This window comes from Pongo pygmaeus, chromosome 21 (genome assembly GCF_028885625.2).
Source record: "Pongo pygmaeus isolate AG05252 chromosome 21, NHGRI_mPonPyg2-v2.0_pri, whole genome shotgun sequence".
NCBI lineage: Eukaryota > Metazoa > Chordata > Mammalia > Primates > Hominidae > Pongo > Pongo pygmaeus.
In genome coordinates, this window is record NC_072394.2 from 48,573,593 (window position 1) to 48,595,650 (window position 22,058).

The 22,058-nt window shown below is 52.8% G+C and overlaps 1 protein-coding gene across 2 annotated transcripts in view; it reads left to right on the forward strand.

Annotated features, from left to right (window-relative positions):
• The first annotated feature begins 5,108 nt into the window (after positions 1-5,108).
• The window catches only part of SLC12A5 (solute carrier family 12 member 5), a 38,205-nt gene continuing 21,255 nt past the window's right edge, over positions 5,109-22,058 (forward strand). The window contains exons 1-6 of one of the 2 annotated variants that reach the window (XM_054467659.2): positions 5,109-5,229; positions 18,154-18,248; positions 18,601-18,732; positions 18,974-19,120; positions 19,939-19,993; positions 20,453-20,583. In XM_054467659.2, coding sequence (XP_054323634.1) covers positions 5,109-5,229; positions 18,154-18,248; positions 18,601-18,732; positions 18,974-19,120; positions 19,939-19,993; positions 20,453-20,583 — 681 coding nt within the window. Of the gene's footprint in view, positions 5,230-12,457; positions 12,654-18,153; positions 18,249-18,600; positions 18,733-18,973; positions 19,121-19,938; positions 19,994-20,452; positions 20,584-22,058 lie in introns of those variants that run through there. The other variant, XM_054467660.2, reaches the window with a different exon arrangement.

The window sequence follows — 22,058 nt, forward strand, 5'->3', positions numbered from 1 at the left end:
GAAGCAGACTTTATTTATATATGTATGCACGTATGTATGCATGTATGTATTTAACTGATAGAGTGCAAAAAAAAAAAAAAAAGAAAAACAAATAACTGATAGAGTGCTTTCTGTGTGCCAGAAAGTATTCTAGGCCGGGCACGGTGGCTCACTCCTAGCACTTTGGGAGGCCGAGGCAGGTGGATCACAAGGTCAGGAGATTGAGACCACCCTGGCTAACATGGTGAAACCCTGTCTCTACTAAAAAAAAATAGAAAAAATTAGCCGGGCGTGGTGGTGGGTGCCTGTAGTCCCAGCTACTTGGGAGGCTGAGGCAGGAGAATGGCGTGAACGTGGGAGGCGGAGCTTGCAGTGAGCCAAGATCACGCCACTGCACTCCAGCCTGGGTGACTGAGCAAGACTCTGTCTCAAAAAAAAAAGTGTTCTAGGCACTTTGTAAATGTTAACATATTCAATCATTCCTATTAGGAAAGTATGATGTGATTATTTCTATTTTACAGTCAAGGAAATGATCAACCTGTTTATTGATTCATCAAACATTTATTGAGCCCCTACATGGAGCCAGGCCCTGTACTGGGCAATGGGGATAGAGAAATGAGTCAGACTTTAGAATGCATAAGATTGCCCTTGGAACTTGCTTAAAATGCAACTCCAGGCTCCACCTCCAGAGAGTCTGACCTATTTACAAGGGTAATTCTATGGCTGGTGGCGGTGGGATCATATTTGGGGAGTGTGCAGTGCATAATCTTTTATTCTACAATAATGGTGTGTGTGTGTGCACGTGTGTGTGTCTGTGTTGTGGTTGAGGTCCAGGAATGTTTCTCCGTCAGGATGACATCTGAACTGGAACTGAATCAGAAAGGATGAACGAGCTTCTTCCTGTGCAAGGGGCAATCTTCTTAGAGGGTAATTTACCAAGAACCACTAAACCTAAAAATGTAACTACCTTCTGACCCTCACATATGTGCACAAGACAACACATAGAAGGATGTTGATTGCAGCATTGTTTGTTAGTGAAAAACTGGAAATAACCTAGGTGCCCAGGAGTAAGGCAGTGGATAAATAAAATATGGATCGTATACCTGATGTTAGTAGCTGCCCCTGGTACAGCACTATGTGCCAGGCACTGTTCTATGTGCATTTTGTATGATAAAACAACCAGATGAGATAGGTACTCCTACTACTTTGTAGATACTATTATTACTGCCATCACCAATCCCTTGTTTTACAGATGAGGAAATTAAGGCACAGAGAATTATGCAACTCACCCAAAGTCTCATAGCTAGTGAGTGATAACAGTGGGATTTGAATGTGGGTTCTTGGTGCAAGTGCTGGGAGAAGAGAAAAAGCAGTGGTGTCTGGAGAACTTCAAATGGCTCCAAACTCCAGCATGGGGTAGTAGCGGGTGGCTAAGAGGGAATGGAGAGGATTCTGGAATGGTTAAGATAGCAGTGCTAGTTTGGGCTAGACGAGAGAAGTCCTGAACGCCAGGCTGAATATGAATTTGACCTTACAGGTTAGCAAAGGGACTTGACTGAAAGATTGGGGCCCATGAGTGGAGGTGATGGGTTTGATCAGGACCCACGTGGGAATTTAAGTAGGAGTCCAGAGAACTGCCCTCTTGAGCTTCCTCTTTCATCTGTTTCTTGCTCAAATGACCCACTCCCACTGGCGTACAAACATTCCCCACCACGACTTGTTTACAATCTCTCTTAACTCCTGCATCCCACTAGATACTAGTCTATTTCTCTACCTTCCCATCCCCATTCACAATAAAACTTCCCCAAAGCATGGTCTCTACTCACTGTCTCCACTTCCTCAATTCCCATTCTCTCCTCAGCCAATTTCCAGCCTGGCTCCCACCCCACTACACCACCAAAGTCACCCTCTTCAAAGCCATTTATGACCTTCTTGTAGCCAGATGTGACAGGAGCTCCTCTCTGCTCATCCCACACCAACTCTCCCCACATTGACATAGTGGATCCTGCCCTTCTTCCTGAAACTCTCGGCTTCTGGAACCTTACTTCTGGGTCTCCTCCTACCTCACTGGGTGGATTCTCCTCTTCTGGTGACAGAGTCACCCTTGTACTCAATCGTGGGAATTCTCTGCTCTGTGTATACTCATTCCCTGTGATGTCTGGTAGCCCACAGCCTTAAATAGCATCTCTCTGCTAAAGACCGTGAAATTTATGTTTCCTGCCATAATCTCCTCTCCCCTGCCCCGAGCTCCAGACTCATATGTTCAACTGCCTACTCTACATGGCTCCTTAGCTGGCAAACAGACCTCTCAACCTAACGGGTCCAAACTGACTCCTGGGTTTCACCTTCCAAACGTGCTCCTCTGTTGTTACCACCTTAATAAGAGACAGCATCATCCACCCTCAATCAAGCTGAACACCTAATCCGTCCTAAAATCTAGGAATCAGTTATTTAAACTTCTTTTCTAGTACTGGGTTTCTCAGTCTCTATACTATTGACATTTTGGGCTGGATACTTTGTTGTGGGGGATTGTCTTACACTGTACATCTACACTGTACCTTCTAGCATGTTTGGTGTCTTCCTCTAGGAGGTGACAGGATCCATGACCAGATGCCAGGCCCATTCAGGGTCAGCCCTCTCTGCTAAGGAAGGCCCCAGTGTGGGGATGGGGTGCAGCAGGGTAATGTTGAACTGTGACTCATGGCCAGGCAGCCCTGGTACAAACCTAGAGGACCCAAGAGGCCTTTAGCCCCTAGATGCTGGTACTAGCCCCTGCTCCAGTTGTGATAACCAAAAATGTCTCTGAATATTGCCAAACATTCCCTGGTGGTCAACATTGCCCCCAGTTGAGAACCATTGCTATAATATAATAAATAAACAAATGTATCTATCATAAGTGTACATTTGAAGACATTTTCACAAATGGAACACAAGTGTGTAACCAGCACCAGGTCAAGAAACAAGAGGCTGGGCATGGTGGCTCATGCCTATAATCCCAGCACTTTGGGAGGCCAAGGTGGGTGGATCATCTGAGATGAAGAGTTCAAAACCAGCCTGGCCAACATGGTGAAGATCTCTCTCCACTAAAAATACAAAAATTAGCTGGGCACAGTGGTGGGCACCTTGTAATCCCAGCTACTTGGGAGGCTGAGGTAGGAGAATTGCTTGAACTGGGAGGTGGAGGTTGCAGTGAGCCAAGATCATGACACTGTACTCCAGCCTGGGCGACAGAGTGAGACTCTGTCTCAAGAAAAAAAGAAAAAAAAACATTATCAGCACCCTAGAAGCCTGCTTGCAATCACTACCTCTTCTCCCCAAGGGGTACCACTATCATTACTTTTTTTTTTTTTCTGTCGCCCAGGCTGGAGTGCAGTGGCATGATCTCTGCTCACTGCAACCTCCGCCTCCCGGGTTCAAGCAATTCTCAGCCTCAGTCTCCCAAATACCTAGGATTACAGGCACCCACCACTACACATGGTTAATTTTTGTATTTTTAGTAGAGATGGGGTTTCACCATCTTGGCCAGGCTGGTCTTGAACTCGTGACCTCATGATCCACTAGCCTTGGCCTCCCAAAATACTGGGATTACAGGTGTGAGCCACTGCGCCCAGTGCCACTATCATTACTTCTAACAGCTTAGATAGACCTTGACTATTTTTTTACTGTATTTAAATAGTGTTATAGGGTATGTATTCTTTTGTGTCTGGACTCTTTTTTATCAAGGTTCTATTTGTCAGATTCATCCATATTGTTCTGAGAATTGTAGATGGTATTCCATTGTGTGAAGGTACTACAACTTATTTCTCTACTTTACTGTTGGCAAGCATTTGGTAGATTCCAATTTGGGGCTATTATGAACAATACCCCTATGAACATTCATGGTAAATGTCTTTTGGTGAACACGGGCAGTCATTTCTTTTGGGTATATACCTAGGAGAAAAACTGCTGGGTTGAAGGATATGTGTATGTTCACCTTCAGTAGATGTTTCCAAATAGTTTCCCAAAGTAGTTTTTGCCTAACTACACTCCCACTAGCAGTGTGTGAATTGCCAGGATTTCTCCTTGACTTCTCTCTTACGGTCACATGTCACATCCGATCCATCAGTGGGTCCTGATGGTTTCACTTTCAAAACCTAACTGGAATCAGACAACTGCCACGACTCTAGTCTGGCTGTCATCACCCCCCAGCCTGGGGTCTGCAGGAGCCTCCTAATTCGATTTCCAGCTTTTACTCTTGCCATTCTTTAGTTGAACCTTCACCCAGCAGCCAGAATGATCCTGTTAAATTATAAATTGGATCACATCATTCCCCTGCTCAAAAAATCCAGGCTCCTCCCCAAAGCCTTCAGAAGACCACATGATCTGCCCTTCTCTTCTCCCTCATCTCCAGTCACTCTCTTCTCCACTCACTCTCTTCCAGACACAATGGCCTTGCTGTTTCTTGGACAGTAGGGACTCCTTCTCACTCCAAGGCTCTGCATTTGCTGTTTCTTCTTCTAGAGAACTCTTCCCCTTAGATCTTTGCAGAGCTGGCCCTTCTCATCAGTGAGGTCTCAGCTCAAATACCACATCTTCTAGGAGGCCTTCTCAGACCACCCCTAAAGTAGTCCTCCCTCTTACCCGTTATCCCATGGCCCTAGTTTTAAACATACACCCAATCTCAAATGATCTCATCTATGCGTTTGCTCACGTATAATCTTTTTCTCCTTATTAGAATTTAAGCCACCTGAGGGCAAGAAGCCAGTGGATCTCATCCACCGACGTATCCCTCACACCATTGACCGAAACACAGGAGCGCTATCGACATGTGCCGAATGAATAAATGAATGAATGAGTCCCAGGTGTTTAGGAGACCCTAACAGAGGTGCCCCCGTTGTAGGGACGACTCTCACCTGCAGATGGCCTCCTCAGGCCCTTCGGGTGGCACTGGGGAGCCCAGGGCCTCCCAGCGAAGTGGCCAGATTCCGGAACCCTCCGCACAGCGGGCACTAGGACCCTGCGCGGCGCCGCGTCTGGCGGGGGGCGGGCGGGGGGGTTGGGGGATCCGCTCTTTCTCCCTCTTAGAGCCTGGCTGCAGCCACTTGTGCGATCCCGGCCCTTGCCGCGGCCGCCTGGCCCCTTTCCGCGCCATGAGCCGCAGGTTCACGGTCACCTCGCTGCCCCCGGCGGGGCCCGCCAGAAGCCCTGACCCAGAGTCCCGCCGGCATTCGGTCGCAGACCCCCGCCACCTCCCGGGGGAAGACGTCAAAGGTAGAGGCCGCAGGGGGCGGGGCCTGCCAGGGCCGGGCGGGACGAGGGGGAGGGGCCGGGGCGGACCGTCTGTTGAAGGGGGCAGGGCCAAGACCGGGGGTGGGGAGGGGTCCCAGCCCTAGGCCTGAGAGGGGAACGGAGCCAGGACTAGGAAACCGAGGGGCAGGGGCCGCGGAACGGAAAGTGTGAAGGGGAGGGGCCAAACGCGAGGTAGGCGTGGCCACAAGGGAAAGGGGTGGGGCCAGGGAAGGGGTTGGGACGGAGGCGAAGGGGGCGGGTCTGGTGATGGAAGGGCCGGGGTCCAGGTGGAGAGTAGGCCGGAGGGCGCTAAAGGGGCGGAGACATCTCGAGTAGGGAGCGGGACCAGAGTGGGGGGTGGAACTAGGGAAAAAGAGGTCTGTGTGTTGAAGGGGGGTGGTCAGGAGCCCCTAAATGGGAGGCGGCGGGACTAGGTTGGTTTGGGGTCAGGAAAGGGCGGGACCACTGGGGAATGAGTTGGGCCAGGAGGATGGGAGTGGGGCCTGGGAGGGGGGTGGGGTCGAGCGCGGGAGGAAAACAGTCAGGGTTGCGGAGGCAGGTGCCAGGTCAGCGGGTCCTCGGTGCCTGGCGGATCCTCCAATCTTCTAGCTCCCTGGAGGCTAAGCGGACAGCGACTGGGGATCCCGGGAAGGAGACGGGAGGCAGGGAGTTAGTGTGGATCCTGGGCAGCTAGATTCAGGGAGGATGCCGTAGGGTCGTTGATCCCGACTCTTGGGGACCCACTTAGCTCCTTGTCTGCTCGAGCTCCGGAAGTGTTGGGAGGAGTCAGCTCAGGCGGGATGGGGGCGTCTTCCTCGCGGGCCCTGTGCAGGGGTCTTGTAATGGAAGTTACACGCAGGGCACAGCGTATAGGGGAGGGGAAAGATCCTTCTGGCCTTCGGTGGAGAAGTAGCATCCTGGGTGCGTGCACAGTCTCCTCGCAGGGGGCACTCATCAGGGGTCCTCTCCCTGGCTCTGAGGCCCTCGGGTCTGGAAGGAACGAGGCGAATTGGCTTGTAGTGGCCCCAGAGAGGTGGGGAGGAGGAGGAGGAGGAGGAGCCTCCCCAGACCGCCAGGGGTCGCTGCCGAGCCGCAGGTGAGCTCGCCCCGAAGCAAACCCAAGCGCCGAAACCCCTAGAGTAACCCTTAGGGGATTATCTGGCGGACCTCCTCATTGTACAGATGACCAAATTGAGGCCTGGAATTCCGAATGGCTCCAGTCCCGTGAACCGAACGCCTCCTGGTTGTGGCCACTTGGATTTCTTGGGCTCCTTCCACTCTTCATCTTTCTCATAATCTCTTTTCTCATTTTCATGAATGACCTTACCAGCCTCCCAGATTTGAAAGTCAGAAATTCTGCAGCCATTCTCAACCCTTCCTTTTTTCTTTCCAGCAAATCCAACTGGTCCTCACGTCTTGGCCATTCACCTCTGAAACTTATCCTGAATCTGGCAGCATCGGTTCCCCCTCTGTCATCCTCGCCCTGCTCCAAGCCTCACATTGCCATGACCACATCCTCTCCACTGGCCTCCCTGCCTCCAGTCCTGCCCTAGCCCTCCTTCACAGAAGCCCCCCATCACTTGAAAAATGAAGGCCAAAGCCTTAAGTCTGTCATTCTCTTTCCTCATTTGCTTCTGGTGTTCTTGTCCACATTCATTCTCCCTCCTCCATCAGCCAGGAAAACTCCTACTCATTCTGTAAGTTATAGCTCATTTAACCTTTTCCAAAAACCTTTTCAGTTTCCTCTTCGGCCCACCCACTGCACCCTTAGTGCACACGTCCCGTTGGATGGCAGTCATTTTCTTTACTTATGGGTATCCTCCATTGGAACATCTCAAGGACAGGGACCATCTCCTTTATCTTTGTGTTCTGAGTTCCAGACCCAGAGCCTGGCACTTAGTAGGTGTGTAATGCTCATAAGATGAAAGGAGGGTGGCTGTGGGATCCTGCTTCTCTACCCTTGCATTCTCTTCTCTCACTCCTCATCCCTTGGCTTAGGAATAAGACAGCCCTCTGTCATGTCCCAAGGTGATTGCTGTTTTCCCATTCACACTCTCCAACTCCGGTATGGTCGAAATGAAACACGGCCCCCAAGCTTTGGGTGTGCAGGTGTGTATGAGCCTGGAATGCTGTGTGCTGTGGCAGAGGCTGTGTGTGTGTGTGTGTGTCTTGTGGGAGGAGCATCCCCCATTAGTTTTGATGAGCTGTGGGGTGGTCAGTGACTCACTCAGTGCTTCTGTGTGTCACTATATTGCCAGTGCGTTGAAGGGTGTGCTGATGTGTACATTTCTGTGTCTATCTGAGGGGTGGGTACCTGTGTGCAGGAGTGTATTGGAAGTTCCATCTGGACAATGATTTGGGTGACTTTTAACCTTTTAAGCCTGAAACAGCCTCAAGCACCTCCTCTCTGGTAGATCACTGCATGGGGAAGTAGACAAAGGCTACTTAGGGGAACCCAGCATCTGGTGGTATCTTTCCCATAGCTGTTCTTGTGTCAGCCCTCTAGCCCCTGATAGATTCTCTTTCCACCTCTTGTCCTCACCCAAAGGAGGGATAGCAGCATGTCTAAGACTGGGAAAGTTTGGGAGAGATGGCGTGTGTGTGTATTTTCTTTTACTCTGGGCCAAATGAGTGGGGTTTGCCACTTGGGGTGCTTTCTGCTGCCAGAGGATGAACTGTAGGTGAGAACATGACTTACAGGGAGTTAAAGAAGCAAGGCAAGGCCAAGCCTCAAATCTGCCACTAACCCTGGATTGTGGGCCACACACCTCACTTACTTCACCTGTGTCATGGGAGATTGATGGTGACTTGGATGAACAGAAGTAGACCTGGTGACAGTTGTTACAACTCTGAGATGCTCCCCTATTCCTTTACCTAATCCTCTACTGTGCCTCAGTTTCTCAGGGAGGAGTCAGGGCCCTGAAAAGAGCCCTGGGCCTGGTAAGACTAACAGGAGTTGGGATGTGTCCCCATGGAGGGAGAGGGAGCTAACTTATGCTGGGAGGATGGAGCAAGACCACAATATAGCCCATCTGTGTTCTAGCTCAGGCTCTGTGGTGTGATCTTGGGCACACTGCTTCCCCTCTCTGGGCCTTAATATACCCATCTGTAGTATAAAGGAGTTGAACAGGAAGCTATCTAAGGGTCCTTCTAACCATAAAAATGCTAAGATTTTGTGATGATTTGGAAGGATGAAGCTGTCTGCCTCCTCTAGACCCAAACCTCATGTTTCAGTCTCTCCATCTGTAAATTGGGAAGAATAATGCTGTTATTGGTATATATGTTGGATCTGGAGATTTCCAGTCTGTCTAAGGAGATCTCCAGTCATCTCATCCCCAAGCCAGAACTCAGAACCTCACTGCCCGGTACCTCAGCCCAAGGTGAGCCCTAGGAATCTCCATGGCAACAAACTGGTTACGAATGGGGCTGCAGTTGCCATGGTGACAGGCTGCTCTCTCTTTCTCTCTCATCCCCCTCCTCTCCCCTCCCCTTTTCTCAATGAACCAGAGCGATCTTTAGGCCTCAGTTCTCCAGGTGGGGTGGGGATGGGGGGGGTGAGTGCGGTGAGAAAGGGGTCCGGATTGGGAAAGAGGGAAGATGGGCTGAGTCTGCAGAGGAATGAGGGGCTGTTGGGGTGCTGTTGCTATGGTGATGGGGCTGCAGCCTGTTAATTAAACCCCCGGTTGCCACGGAGACGGTGGTGGTTGACGTGCTCCGCAGTGAGCCCTGTGTGTGTGGGGTGTGCTTTGCGCTGGACTCATCAATTCACTGCTATGGTTTTGGGTCCGAGGATGAGGCATGCGGGTAGGGGAGAAGAAGAGTGAAGGAGGGCATTCAGGACCCTGGGCCCATAAGGCCACAGCCAGTGGTGGGTGGGTTAGGTTGTGGGGGTAATGCAGTGGAGATGTGGAGGGAGAGGGATTGAGCCATAAGGAGGAATGCTATGCCTGCCTCCTGTGAAAAGAGGACCCAGTCCGGTGGCTCTAGCTTCCTCCAAACAGCCCCTTGTCCTGGTTCAGTGGATGGAATCCCAGACAGGAGGTCAGGGGGCTGGGTTCTAGTCCCTAGTCTGTTACAAGTTCACCCCATGAAGGAAATGTGAACCTTTCCATTTTCAGACTCCAATTTCACAATAAGTGGAGAGTGGAAAAATAATTTATAATATCTCTTCCAGTTCCCATATCCTGACACTCAGGAGGCAGCTTCTCTGAGCTTTTTTCTCTCTGAGACATATGGTGGGAGGGGGTATGAGTTTGAGAGACTCAGAGTTTAGAAATAGGACCCTCCTTAGCTCTGCATCTTGTGCTGCTTTAATGAGAGGGTTTCCCTGGCCCCAGAGCTCCCCAGGGTTCTTGGTGGGGAGGGGATGCTATGCTGGCAGCCAGGTTCCTGGGGCTCTGAGCTGCGGGTCACATTTTACTGGCCAGTGCCAGGCTGGCAGTGTAGTGGGTGCCTGCCATGTGTTTTCTTTAAACCTCACCACAGAGAGTTGGCTGGAGGCCAGAATAGGGCACAGTCTTCTTGAGAGGTGAGGGGTGTCAGTGGAGGGGCTGGGGTCCCCCCTTGGGATTGTCTGCTCACTTGGTCTGGGCTCCTTAGGAAGGGATATGTGGCTTTGGTCTGAGATTAATAGAGCACTAAGAGTTTTCAGAGCAGGAAGAAGTGCCATGGATTATGCAACCTAACTCATTTTTACAGACGGGATACTGAGGCCCACAGAGAGGAACCTGATTTTGCCCAGAGATACAGAGAGAATTTGGGGGCAGAGGATACGATAGAACCACTATCTCCTGAGTCTCAGATGGCTCTTGAGATGGGAACTCTAGTGAAGGTGGACAGATGGGTTCCCCAAGGAAAGAGGAATCACTCCTGCCTTCACCCGTACTCCCTAGAATCTAGGTTTCCCCATGCATGGGTTTAGTCTCTGAGTGGCCAAAGCTGGACTACAAATGAAGGAAAATAACCCCAGGGGAACATGCCAGACCTGAGATTACTGAAAAACCTTAGCATCGCCTTCATTCTACAGCACTCCTCTGACAAACATGCTACACGTGTTTTACTGTTATGCATCTCTGCAGAGTAGTAGACCACAGTGCTGCTGCTGCTGCTGCTAGTGCTGTGTGTGTGTGTGTGTGTGTGTGTGTAGAGTGGAGTGGCATGCTTAAAAATTTTTGAACACTGGCTTCTTTTAACCTCTGTCACCAATTCAAACTCATCTCACCCTTTTGGTGTTTTTTTCTCTGGGAGAGCCAAGAATACCAGTGCCCACAACTTGTCTGAATAGCTAACTCTCTACCCTGAAGGGTCCTTTGGGTATCCAAAAAACCAAGTGGCAGCGATACTTGGTTGGTAGGTCCCTCAGAGGCACTTTTGAGTCAGCTGCTGAAAACTCCACGGTTGACCCAATCTGAAGCCACTGACAAATTGTATTAATACAAGTACAGCTGAGCCCTGGATCCTGTCCATGGTCCTGAAAAAAGTGCTGTCCTATACCCCGGTCTCCAGGGATATGAATGGCTCTTTAGGATTTTTGCAGGTTTTCTGGAGGCTTCCCCTTCAGTTGCAAGCCAAGAGTCCATTCTAGCTCTGCACCTCTGAAGCCTGAGCACAAGAAAAGGAAGAAAGCACATCTCAGACCTAGTGCCTGTTTGTTTGTTTGTTTTTCTTTCAGGAGCTAATAATCAGAGGCTGCTGAAGGGCATGGATATGACTGCATCCTTGTCTCTTCTGTGGAGGCAAGACCACTTTTATAAGTTCTATCAATGAAGAGAGTCCTAAACTGGAGTAAAGCAAACTGGATGCTAGACCAAATTCTGCCATCCACTGGCATTATGTCCACAGGCAGTCATTTTCCCTCTATGGGCCTTAGTTTTTTCATCTGTGAAATGAAAGCTGTGTGTAAGATACAATGACTGATCTTTTCCCAACCGCAGAACTTTTCTGGAACTTAGAGAGCCAGGGAGAGAGCTAGTACGAGTGTGAAGATTGTTTACCCTGATCTGCTCCCACCCTCAGATGTTTAGATCTTCTAGAGACTCAAAGCTTTCAAACCTCTGATGCCACTTTCTGAGATGTCTGCACCACTGGCTCAAACCTGGACTCTAGGGGTGCTGAGGGGTCCCAGGATGATCAAGCTTCTGGGGAATTGGCCTAAGGGAAGGGGGGAGGAGGACAGAGAGCATGTCGGCTCTGGAAGCCTCAGAAAGCAATCCTGGATTAGGGGATTAGACACTTCTGCCCCAGGAGAAAATCTGGTCTCAAACCGACAGGCGGCCTCATTCCGCCCTCCCCCACTCTGTCCCTGGCCAGCCTCAGGACCGGCCTGTCCTCCCTAGAGGCTGCACCATCCCTGGTGGAAAGTCAGTGCTCCCTGGAACCTCACTGCTGCCTCTTCTCCTCCTCCTCACCAGGTCTCATCTCTAGATCAGTCCGCAGTCAGAAGGTCCCTGGCTGTGGGCTCCAGGGACTTGTCTTGGGGGTGGGATGCTGGGACTCTTGTCAGTCTAAGCACAATGAGAGAGTTCCTTGGAACTCCTCAGGCGCTACCCCACCCATTTTAAGACAGGTTGGGTCAGTCAGCCCAGTGACCTGAAAGCCCCTGGGGGTAGTACATTGCTTTAGTTATGGGCCCTGGGCTCTACATGCCTCCACCTCCAATCTCTTGAGCAGTGGTGTGAAAGAGGGTCTGGTTCTCCTCCCCCACTTCAGGGCTGGCCTCTCCAGTCTTGCAGAGAGGCTTCCCAAAGGCACCATGTTGCATGGCGCACCTCCACAGCCACTTCGGTGCCCTTTATCTTCCCCCTGGGGGTTACCCCAGACCCCCAGTCAGGCAGCCGCTGCGGGGCCGCCTCCCCGCGGCCGCGACCTAGTTCCCTGCCGTTATTTTTAGGGCGCGGGATGGCACCTGCCCACGTGCCGGGCCCCGCCCGGAGAGTGGGTGGGGGGAGCTGCGTCTGCTCAAGGGAGGCGAGGCCCTGTCCCCCGAAGCACCCCCTTCATCCCACCCACGCAATCCCCCAGTTTTCGTGCAAGGGGGCCACTAGTCGCTCTCTGCCCGCCCCTCATCTTCTCTTCTCCCTCCCTCCCGCTCTCCCCCCAAAACCCCGCCAGTGGCTCACGCCTCCTGCATACGGGATGAGGTGAGCAGCGCCGCTGCTGAGAGGGGGCGCGCGCGGGTGTGAGCGTGTGTCCGTGTGCGAGTGTGTGTGCGCCGGGCGGGCGGGCACTGCAGCTTCTTCCTCCGTGGAGCGGAGAGCGAGAGAGAGCTAGAGCGAACGAGAGAGCGGCGAAGGCGGGTAGAGGGGCGCGGGCGAGGCGGCGCAGCCATCCCCGGACCAGGGGCCGCGCCGCCACCATGCTAAACAACCTGACAGACTGCGAGGACGGCGATGGGGGAGCCAACCCGGGTAAGCTGTGGTCCGGGGGCGGCGGGGGAGGGGGCAGCGAGGAGAGGAGGCAGCTCTGGGGTTAGAGGCGGAGCGGGGGCCACCTCCTTCAGAGAGGAGGCTGGGACTGACCCGGGCGGTGGGCGCCAGTTGCAGCCTGGAGCTCAGCTCCATTGGAATGCTCTGGGCGCTGTCCAAGGTGCTGGAATGCGCCGCGCCTGGGGGCAGAGCTGCGGGCCGGGGGCTTGTCGCTTCCCACGGCTTCGGGCCGACTTGCGTTAGCTAAACCGAGGAGGCGGTGGGAAGGGGATAGAAGACCTAGAATGAGCTGATGTGGAGCTCGACGGCGGGAGGAGGGCTCCTTTCCCCGACAGGGGACCCCGGCGTCCTGGCGCAGAGCAGGCACCCCTGGTGCCGGGGGGCGCAGTCTGCTGCAGTCCCTCGTTCTAAGACTTCCATCTGGAAGATGGGGGAAGAGGTGGCTCTGTGTGTGTGTGTGTGTGTGCGTGTATGTGTGTGTGTGTGTGTAGGGGGGGTTGGAGCCATATGACAGCCCCCCGTCCGGGCTGTGGTGTCTCCTTAAGGGAACCCTTGGTGCAATCCGGGACCCCTCCCCCAAGGCTTCCCAAGGTCCGACCTCAGACTGAAGCGTACCTTCTCCATAGATTTTCAGCTCTACTTTGCAGAATCTCTCTCTCTCTCGCTTTCCCGTGGGTTCCTATTCAGGACGGGAAGCAAGATCACCCTCCTTTCTTCCCTCTTTCCCCCTCCTCTCAGTTCCCTGGGGCGGTCCAGGGCGGGGCGGGGGGAGTCTTTTTAGTTAGATCTGCTAGCTTCCCCATTGAGGCCTCAGAAATGGGGTCCCAGCGGCTGATTCCTCAGCGCCGCGGCGCGGACACTGCGGACGCGCTGCGGTGGGTGCGGAGACTCGCAAGGAGCTGAGGGGCTTGGGACAAGTCCTTTCGCTGCTCCCCCTCTCCCCCGCCCTCCTCCGCGGCTTCCTTGCTCCGAGGTCTTGGGGCCAGCCACCCCCTCAGGCTCCCAGGCCCCCCGCCGCCCCCCAGCGGTCTCAGCCATCCATCACGGCTGTCAGCCACCCCCACCCCCCACTCTCCAGCGGCGCTGCGTCCCCTGCGCACTAGCGCGCCTCCCGCGCCTGCTGTCTGCGCTCAGCGCCTTCAAACGTTCCCCTGGGCACTGCTTGACCCTATGAGCCTAGACTCCCGCAGATCCCTCTGGGGGATGGCGCCTAGGGCTGGAAGAGCAGGGTCTTCTAGGGATTGGCAACCTTGACTCTGAGGTCCTCCGGATCCTGGATCTCAGGACCAAGTGGCCGCTTGGAAAGGCTGGGGACACCAGGGTCCCTGATCCTTTGTCTGACTCCCCCCCCACCCCCCGCCGCTTCCCGCAACTCCTCATTCCTCCTGGGGGCTGAGTGGTATACAGGTGCCAGAACTCCTAGCTGGCCAGCTCATCCACCTCCCCAGTGACCCTGGGATCACCTCATCCAGCATCCGCCCCCTCCCCCGCTGGCTTCTGGCCGGAGGGGGAGAGGGTTTGGCAAAGTTGAGTCTGCGGCAGCGCCAGGCATCCCGACGCGAATCTTTCCATCCAGGATCCCCTTCAGGTGCCTCCACTCTGAGAGGGGGACTCAGATGGAGAGCATCTCTCTGTTCCCTCAGACACCAGGTACGGTCCCATTTCCCAGCACCCGCTTTCTCTGCCAAGGTTTCACCAGGCCTTGGGGTTTCCATGGGGGCTCAGGAGGCCTAGAAAAGAGGCATCAGTGTGTGTGAGGCAAGAGTTGAACTAGGAACTCGCTTCAGTTCTATCCCCTCTCCGTTAGTTTCTAGACACTGAGTGCAGCGGACCCATCTGGAGACCTTCTTTCTATACATAGGGTCCAGGACCTGGAACACAAGTGTCCAGAACCTGGGTCATGTGCTCTGGGTCCCAGAAAGAGAAGTGCCCCCTCCTCCAAGCGGTGCTTGGAGATGGTGGTAGGAGGTGCTAAGGACCTTCTGGGCTTGAGAGAGGACCATCAGGCCAAGAGACCCTGACATCTCTGATTCTAGATTCTTGGGGATGTACGGGAAGGAACTGGTTGCTGACCTCGGGCAGGTGGGGATGGCCCGAGCAAGAAGGCACTTCTGGACTAAAGAAGAGCCCAGGGATGTGTCCCGGTCTTCTTTCCCCTTGGGGTCTGACGCCCCCTCTCCCTCTCGGAGCTGGCCTAGGGATTCCCCCAGGCCCAGCCCCAGGCCCCGGGGAGGCTTCTTAGCCTGCGCCGCTCGCCTGTTTCCTCCCCGGGAGCTCTGGCCGCCGCAGCTTAATTGAAAGCCGATTCGGGTTGAGAGCTCCCAGGGGGCGGGGGCGGGGAGGGCTCAGCCTCAGTCTGGCCCTGCCTCTCGCGCGCGCGCGCCGCTCGGCGCTCCCGCATCACCCTTACTCTTGGCTCTGGGGAATCAGGGCGAGTTTTCCCTTAGCTCTTCTGGTCCTTTGAGAACTCGGAAGCTCATACCCCATCCCCCTCAACCAGTGCGCCTGGCGTTCAGGGAGGGGACGAAATAAGCCCTGGCTGACAAGTCCCGGGAGTCTGGCGTCCCGCCCAGGCAGCTAGTGGAAAGGCGGGATCCAGAACGAGCCTACCTAGCCGCCCTCTCCCCTGCCCTCATCTCCTGGCCCGGATCCGGCCTGGAGTCTGGCTCTGCGCTGCGCGCCGCGTTACATAAGCGGCTGCGGGCGCGCGGCCGGCTAGGCTCGGCGCTGCGCTCTCGGCCTGCGCGGTCGCCATGGAGACCGGCGCGGGGCCACCTAGTTGCAGGGTCTCGGGCCAGGACGCCCCCATTCCCGTCCCCTGGGCGCCACTCGCCCCCGCGAAGGAGGAGGCGCTTGGGAGGGGGTGTGAAAGGCAGAGGGGAGGGGTTCTCCTGTCTGGTTGTCCTGGCCCTACGAGGGGATGCTGCGGGGAAAGGGACCCAGCTCCATAGGAGACAGGACCCCAAAATCTTGCGGCTGGAGATGCGGTGTGGGATGGGGAGCCCCGGCTGGGTGGGCACCAAGTATGTTAATAATAATCGCAATTGTAATAATAGCAATAGCCACATTCGTGGCGGGCTCACCTAATATACATGATTTAATTTAATCGTAGCAACAGCCCTATGAGTTAAGCTTGGTGTAGTATCCCTTTGCAAAGGAGGAAACTGAGGCGTAGAGAATTTGGGACTTGCTGAAAGTGACGACACAGCCAGTGAAGCTGGGACTGGAATGTCAGTTTCCATAACTCCAGCCCCCTTTTTTAACCGTTAGGAAACATCCTCTCACCTCAGGTCCCCTCAGTCTCTCTAGTCCACACCATGATATGCTGAGAACAGGAGGCATACTGTCAGCATTTTAAAAGGACCTCTTCCTTGTTTCTCCTGTTCTCTGGCCCCAGAGAGCTCTTCTGAGACCCTGGGGTCCAGAAGGGAGCCCTGGAGAACTTAGCTCCAAAGATTTTTCCTGAGCTCCTATTATGTGCTGGGAGGTGGGTCTGTTATTCCCAGGAACTCACATATGTGAGAAGAAAGAGCTGACGATTGCACCCTATTTGACAACCGGGAGTTTCTGCCTTGATGGATGAGGTGGAGGTGGTGGCAGAAGACTGGGTGGTGGGTTTCTTTGGAGCAGGCGAGGTATCACTCCTCCTGGCCCAATTTTTAGTCAGGAAGAGATTGGTTTTATAACAGACAGGCCATGCTCTGGCTGGGTGACTGAGGAAGGTTTCCCAGAGGTAGAGAGGAGAATGGGGAAGACATGGATGGAGATGGAGAGAAAGGGATGTCAGCCGTCGAGGGGACAGGAGAATCAAGGTGCCTAGGGCCTCAATTTCACTTGGAATTTGATCAGCGGGGAGTTTCTCCAGTGTCCAGAGAGATGGCAACTGCTGGAATTCAGCCCTGGAATTGAGGAAGGGTCATGGCTGAAGCCAAGGAAATGTACCTATGGGGCCTCTTATATCTTTCTGAAGGGACCTTCCCCCCTGGTGCCCAAGATACTTTCTCCTCGAGTAATCTCATCTAGGTGCATGGCTTCACATGCATCCTACACGTGTTTACATAGCTTACCCCCATCTCTTTCTCCTGCCCAGCCTCTTTGCTGCATGTATCCTGATTCATATATCCAGGTGGCTTCTGCATGTATCCACTTGAGTGCCCTACAGTGCCTCACCCTCAGCTAAATTCAGCATCTTCTCCACCTCCAAACTCCTCCTCTTCTAGTCTTCCCATTTATCAAATAGCACCATCATCCAACCATTCACCCATACTAGAAACCCCAGATATTATCCTAGATTCTTCCTCTCCCCCTCACCAAACATCTGGCATGGAAACATGCCAATAATTCTGTCTGTTGCTCTACATTGCTCTGGTCAGGCATATCATCAGCCCTTACCTGGGTTACTGAAAGTCTCTAACTACCGTACTCTGTTTTCTTCACCTAAAAGCCCGAGTGATGGCTCTAAAACATGGGTTTATTCATGGTATTTTTTTTTGCCTGAAACTCTTCAATGACTTCCCATTGCCCTCTGGATGAGGTCCACATTCTTGAACACGACCTGCTAATCATTTAAGGGACCAGCCCACGCTTCCCTTCCCAGGCTCACCTTTTCATTTTTCACTGCCCCTTCCACAGACTCCAGCCAGATCATACTTCATTCCTCTAACCCACTCTATTTGCTGTCACCTCTGGGCCGTCGAACATGCTGTTCTGCTATTCTGTCTGCCTGGAACACCCTCCCTTCCTCCCTCCCAGGCTAGCTCTTACTCATTCTTCAGCTCTCAGTGGACACGTCACTTCCTCTGGGAAGCCTCCCATGACTTCCCAGGCTGGGCTGGATGCCTCTCCTGTGTCCCACAGTCCCTTGATCTTCTATCCTAGAATTGACCATGCCAGATTGGAAATTCCTGGCTACTGGTTTGTCTCCCTGCACTTGGGTTGCTCTCCTGAGAGCATGGATGATGTCTTCTGTGTCTTACCCTGCTTCCCCCATGCCTGTATTGGCACATGGTAGACACTTGGTAAACACATTGTGAATGAAGATGAATAAAGGGCATAGGAGATGTCAGAGGGGGTCACTTCTTCAAGAAGTGGCACATCCTTGGGGCCTTGATCTGTAGTGCTCCTGGAAGGCAGACCTTCTCCACTGGGAAGGAACGTGCCTCCACCCCAAACACCGGTATGAGCCCAGCTATAGTTAAGAAGGGAACTCTGGAGAGTCTTGGGGTGTCCTGGTAAATGGAATAGGACTCCCAAGAGCAAGGAAGCACTCACACATCTGTTAATATGCAGTGTATGCCAGCTAGTGCTTTAGGCTCTGTATACATGCTGTCAACTACAACTCTGCGAGGAAGGGTGGTATTAGCCCCATTTTCCCAGTGCATAAACTGAGATTCAGAGGGCTACCGTGGCTACACCACTGTATGCCCAGGTGGTTGGACAACAACTGATTGGTGCCAGATCCCTGACCCCTCTCCCTTCTCAGGTGATGGCAACCCCAAGGAAAGCAGTCCCTTCATCAACAGCACTGACACAGAGAAGGGAAAGGAGTATGATGGCAAGAACATGGCCTTGTTTGAGGTGGGCTGCTAGGGCTGTTGGGCCCCCACCTACAATTCATTATCCTGATTCATCAGCTGCTCTCTCCCTCCCTCCCTAGGGAGCAATACCCTCCTCTCCACCCCTCCCTTGAGTCCACCTTCTTCCTTGAGCCTCCCCGTCCCTCCTTCTCCCTCCTGGGATTTACTCCCTTCTGCTCCTTGCCCTCCTCTCCTCATCCTACCATTCTTACCCCTGTTCCTCCTCCTTTCCCATCTCATCCCATCCTCAATGGTTTTGTGCTCCTTGTCCCCATCTCTTCCTCTGCCCCTCACCACCCAGCTCACTCCACCTGCTCCCCCAGCCTCCTAGCACTGACACCCTCCCTCCATAGGAGGAGATGGACACCAGCCCTATGGTGTCCTCCTTGCTCAGTGGCCTGGCCAACTATACCAACCTGCCCCAGGGAAGTAGGGAGCATGAAGAGGCAGAAAACAATGAGGGTGGAAAAAAGAAGCCGGTGCAGGTGAGGGCCTCAGGGGATGAGAAATGGAAGAAAATGGACGGATGGGGGGTGGGGAAGGATGGGGGAGGAAAATGGATTTGAATGGAGGGAGGGAAAGGGGATACAAATCAGAAAGAAGAGGGATGAAGGGTTGGGGATAGAGAGAAGAGGAAGGTGGGGGTGGAGAAACATGGGGGAGGAGCATGCCTGGGGTGTTGGTAGTGATGAGGACTGCAGAGACTGATGCTGGCCTCCCTGGCAGGCCCCACGCATGGGCACCTTCATGGGCGTGTACCTGCCATGCCTGCAGAACATCTTTGGCGTCATCCTCTTCCTGCGGCTCACCTGGGTGGTGGGCATTGCAGGCATCATGGAGTCCTTCTGTATGGTGTTCATCTGCTGCTCCTGTGTGAGTGACACCCCTCCCCTCACCACCCCCTGACAGCTGGGGCTTGGCAGAGGCCTGGGGGTGGGAGGTGGGAGGATGGAAGCATGAGACCTGAGCTTTTTATAGGAACCACTGCTTATGATCTTTGAGAGTAAATTAGGCCTGACTGGTCCTTCCTGCATCTCACAGGCTTGTCCTTGATGGCTGTTAACCAGGTTTCACCTGGATCTCTCTGTGTATAATTACACAAGTGATGTAGCTCATTGATGGAAATGATAAGGGTAGAGAAGAAAATAAAATTCACCTATAATCTTACAATAGTTAACATTTTGGTAGGTCCAGACTCACAAAAATGAGATTACATGTCACAAACAGCATTGTAACCAAATTCTTCCCATTCTCTCTAAAAAATCAAATATTCGCCAAACACCTACTTCTTGATACATTTACGTGTCCTCGTACATAACCTTGAGACAGCTGTGCATGTGAGGTACGCAGTGTCGAAGCTGTTACTCCTATTCTATAGATGGAGAAACTGAGGCTTGGAGAAGTGAAGTGAGTTGTCTCAGGTCAGGCAGCTGGTCTGAGACCAGGCTGGGATTTCCAGAGCTCTCTGATGCTGTGGCTTGCTTGGGCTCCTTTCGTTCGCATGGTGAATAAGAGGTTTTCTTGAGAAGAAGGACTTGGCAGGAGTAGAAGTTGGAACAGGCCCAGGGAGCAGCTCAGCGGAAGAGAACCTGTGGGTTTGGCTGGTGTTTGTTGGGTATAAGTCTTGGCCCCCACTCAGGCCACTGCGGCCCCCACCCCAGCCACCGCTCTGATGATCTTTTTCCTCACAGACGATGCTCACGGCCATCTCCATGAGTGCAATTGCAACGAATGGTGTTGTGCCTGGTAGGTGACTGGGGCTTCGTGGGGAGGGGGGATGGCTGGGTGGAAGGAGAGATAGTGCCCTGGGCTTTGGGGGACATCAAGACCCAAGAGAGGTAATATTATAGACTGGGGGGCTGGGCTGTATCTGTTTTCAGCCCTATTGGGGGCAGAGGAGGAGGCAGCTGTCGGTGTTGAATAGGGCAGCCCTCCCCCCACTCATCCTGAGACCCTCCTCTCCACCATCCGATTTTCTGAGCCATGACCTCCTTAAAGGGGTAATTAGCAACATAGTAATTAGTGCTGCAAAATCCATGCAGAGTGGTTGCTTGGGTCTCTCACCAGTCCCCTTTCTAGGGCTGCAGCCCATAAGCCTGTGAGGCCCAGAGCAACCCCCTTCTGCCTCTGTCACTGAACACCCCTCACCCCTTACGGCAGCCCAGTGCCCCCGACCCTCTCGCTGATACCAGATTCTCCCTGCAGCTGGTGGCTCCTACTACATGATTTCCAGGTCTCTGGGCCCAGAGTTTGGGGGTGCCGTGGGCCTCTGCTTCTACCTGGGCACTACCTTTGCTGGAGCCATGTACATCCTGGGCACCATTGAAATCCTGCTGGTAAGAGGGGCTGAGGAGGAGGTGTGGAACCCCAGGCTGTCAGTCAGTAAATCAGTGTTCCCTGGACACCTCCTATAGGCCAGGCCATTCAGTGAGGCCAAAGATGTGGTTCAGTAAGGCCAAAGTCAGATGTGGTTCTGTTTCTAAAGAGTTCACACAGTCTAGTTGGGGAGACAAGATACAATAATTATGTAACATACACAGCTGTCGTTTATCAGGCCCCCACTGAGCTCTCAGCATCCTTCCAAGTGCTTTCCAGCCATTCTCTTGTATCCTTATGAGGTTTAAGTATTATGATGCCCATTTTACAAATGAGAAGCTCAGAGAGGTGAGATAACTTCCTCAAGGTCACTCAGCTCTCAGGTAGGCGGCAGAGGTTGGTTGATGAGTTAAAATATGGTAGAAATAATAACAGTAATGTTATGCAGCAGCTACCATTGTGTGATTGCCTCCCACGGGCCACGGACTGTGCTAGGTACTCTATGATGTTAATGGTAGATGGCTGGTGGCTATTGGATTGCAAAAGAGAAGAACCAGGGGAGGGACCCGTGTAAAGATATCTGTTGGGAGTAGCGACTGATGGAGAGAAACCAGGTTGCTGTGCAGTGCTTGAAGTCAGGACTGGTGACTTAGGTCTCCATCCTTCATCCCCTTCCTGTAGGGCATGGGTGCTGATGAGGTGTCCCTGGTGGATAGGAAGTAGAGCTGACATGTCCCAAGCCCCTACTCTGTGTAGGCCCCAAGGCTTGAAGTATGTCATTTTATTTTATCGTCACGACTCTCTCATGAGTTAAAGGTGGCCATTTCATTTTATTTTTTATTTCTTTTAAGACAGAGTCTCACTCTGTTGCCCAGGCTGGAGGGCAGTGGTGCAATCACTGGCAGCCTCCACTTCCCAGGTTCAAGTGATCCCCCCCAGTTCAGCCTCCCAAGTAGCTAGTAAGCACCACCATGCCCAGCTAATTTTTGTATTTTTTTGTAGATAGGGGCCTCACTATGTTGCTCAGGCTGGTCTCAAACTCCTGAGTTTAAAATGATCCTCCCACCTCAGCCTCCCAAAGTGTTGGGATGACAGGCATGAGCCACTGCACCTGGCTAAAAGGTGGCCATTTTACAGATGAGGAGAGCAAGGCTCAGAGTTTAAGGAACGAATGGAAGGAATATGAACCTTGGTCTTTCTGACTTCCAGAGCCTTACACAAGTGATGCAGCTTCATTGATGAAAATGATAAGGGTAGAGAAGAAAATAAAATTCACCTATAGTCTTACAATAGTTAACATTTGGTAGGTCCAGACTCACAAAAAATGAGATTACATGTCACAAACAGCATTGTAACTGAATTCTTCCCATTCTCTCTAAAAAATCAAATATTCACCAAACACCTACTTCTTGATACATTTACATGTCCTCTATACCACACTGCCTTGGAAACCTAGAACTAGAAGGTGCCACAGCAATTAGTGTCATGGCAGGAT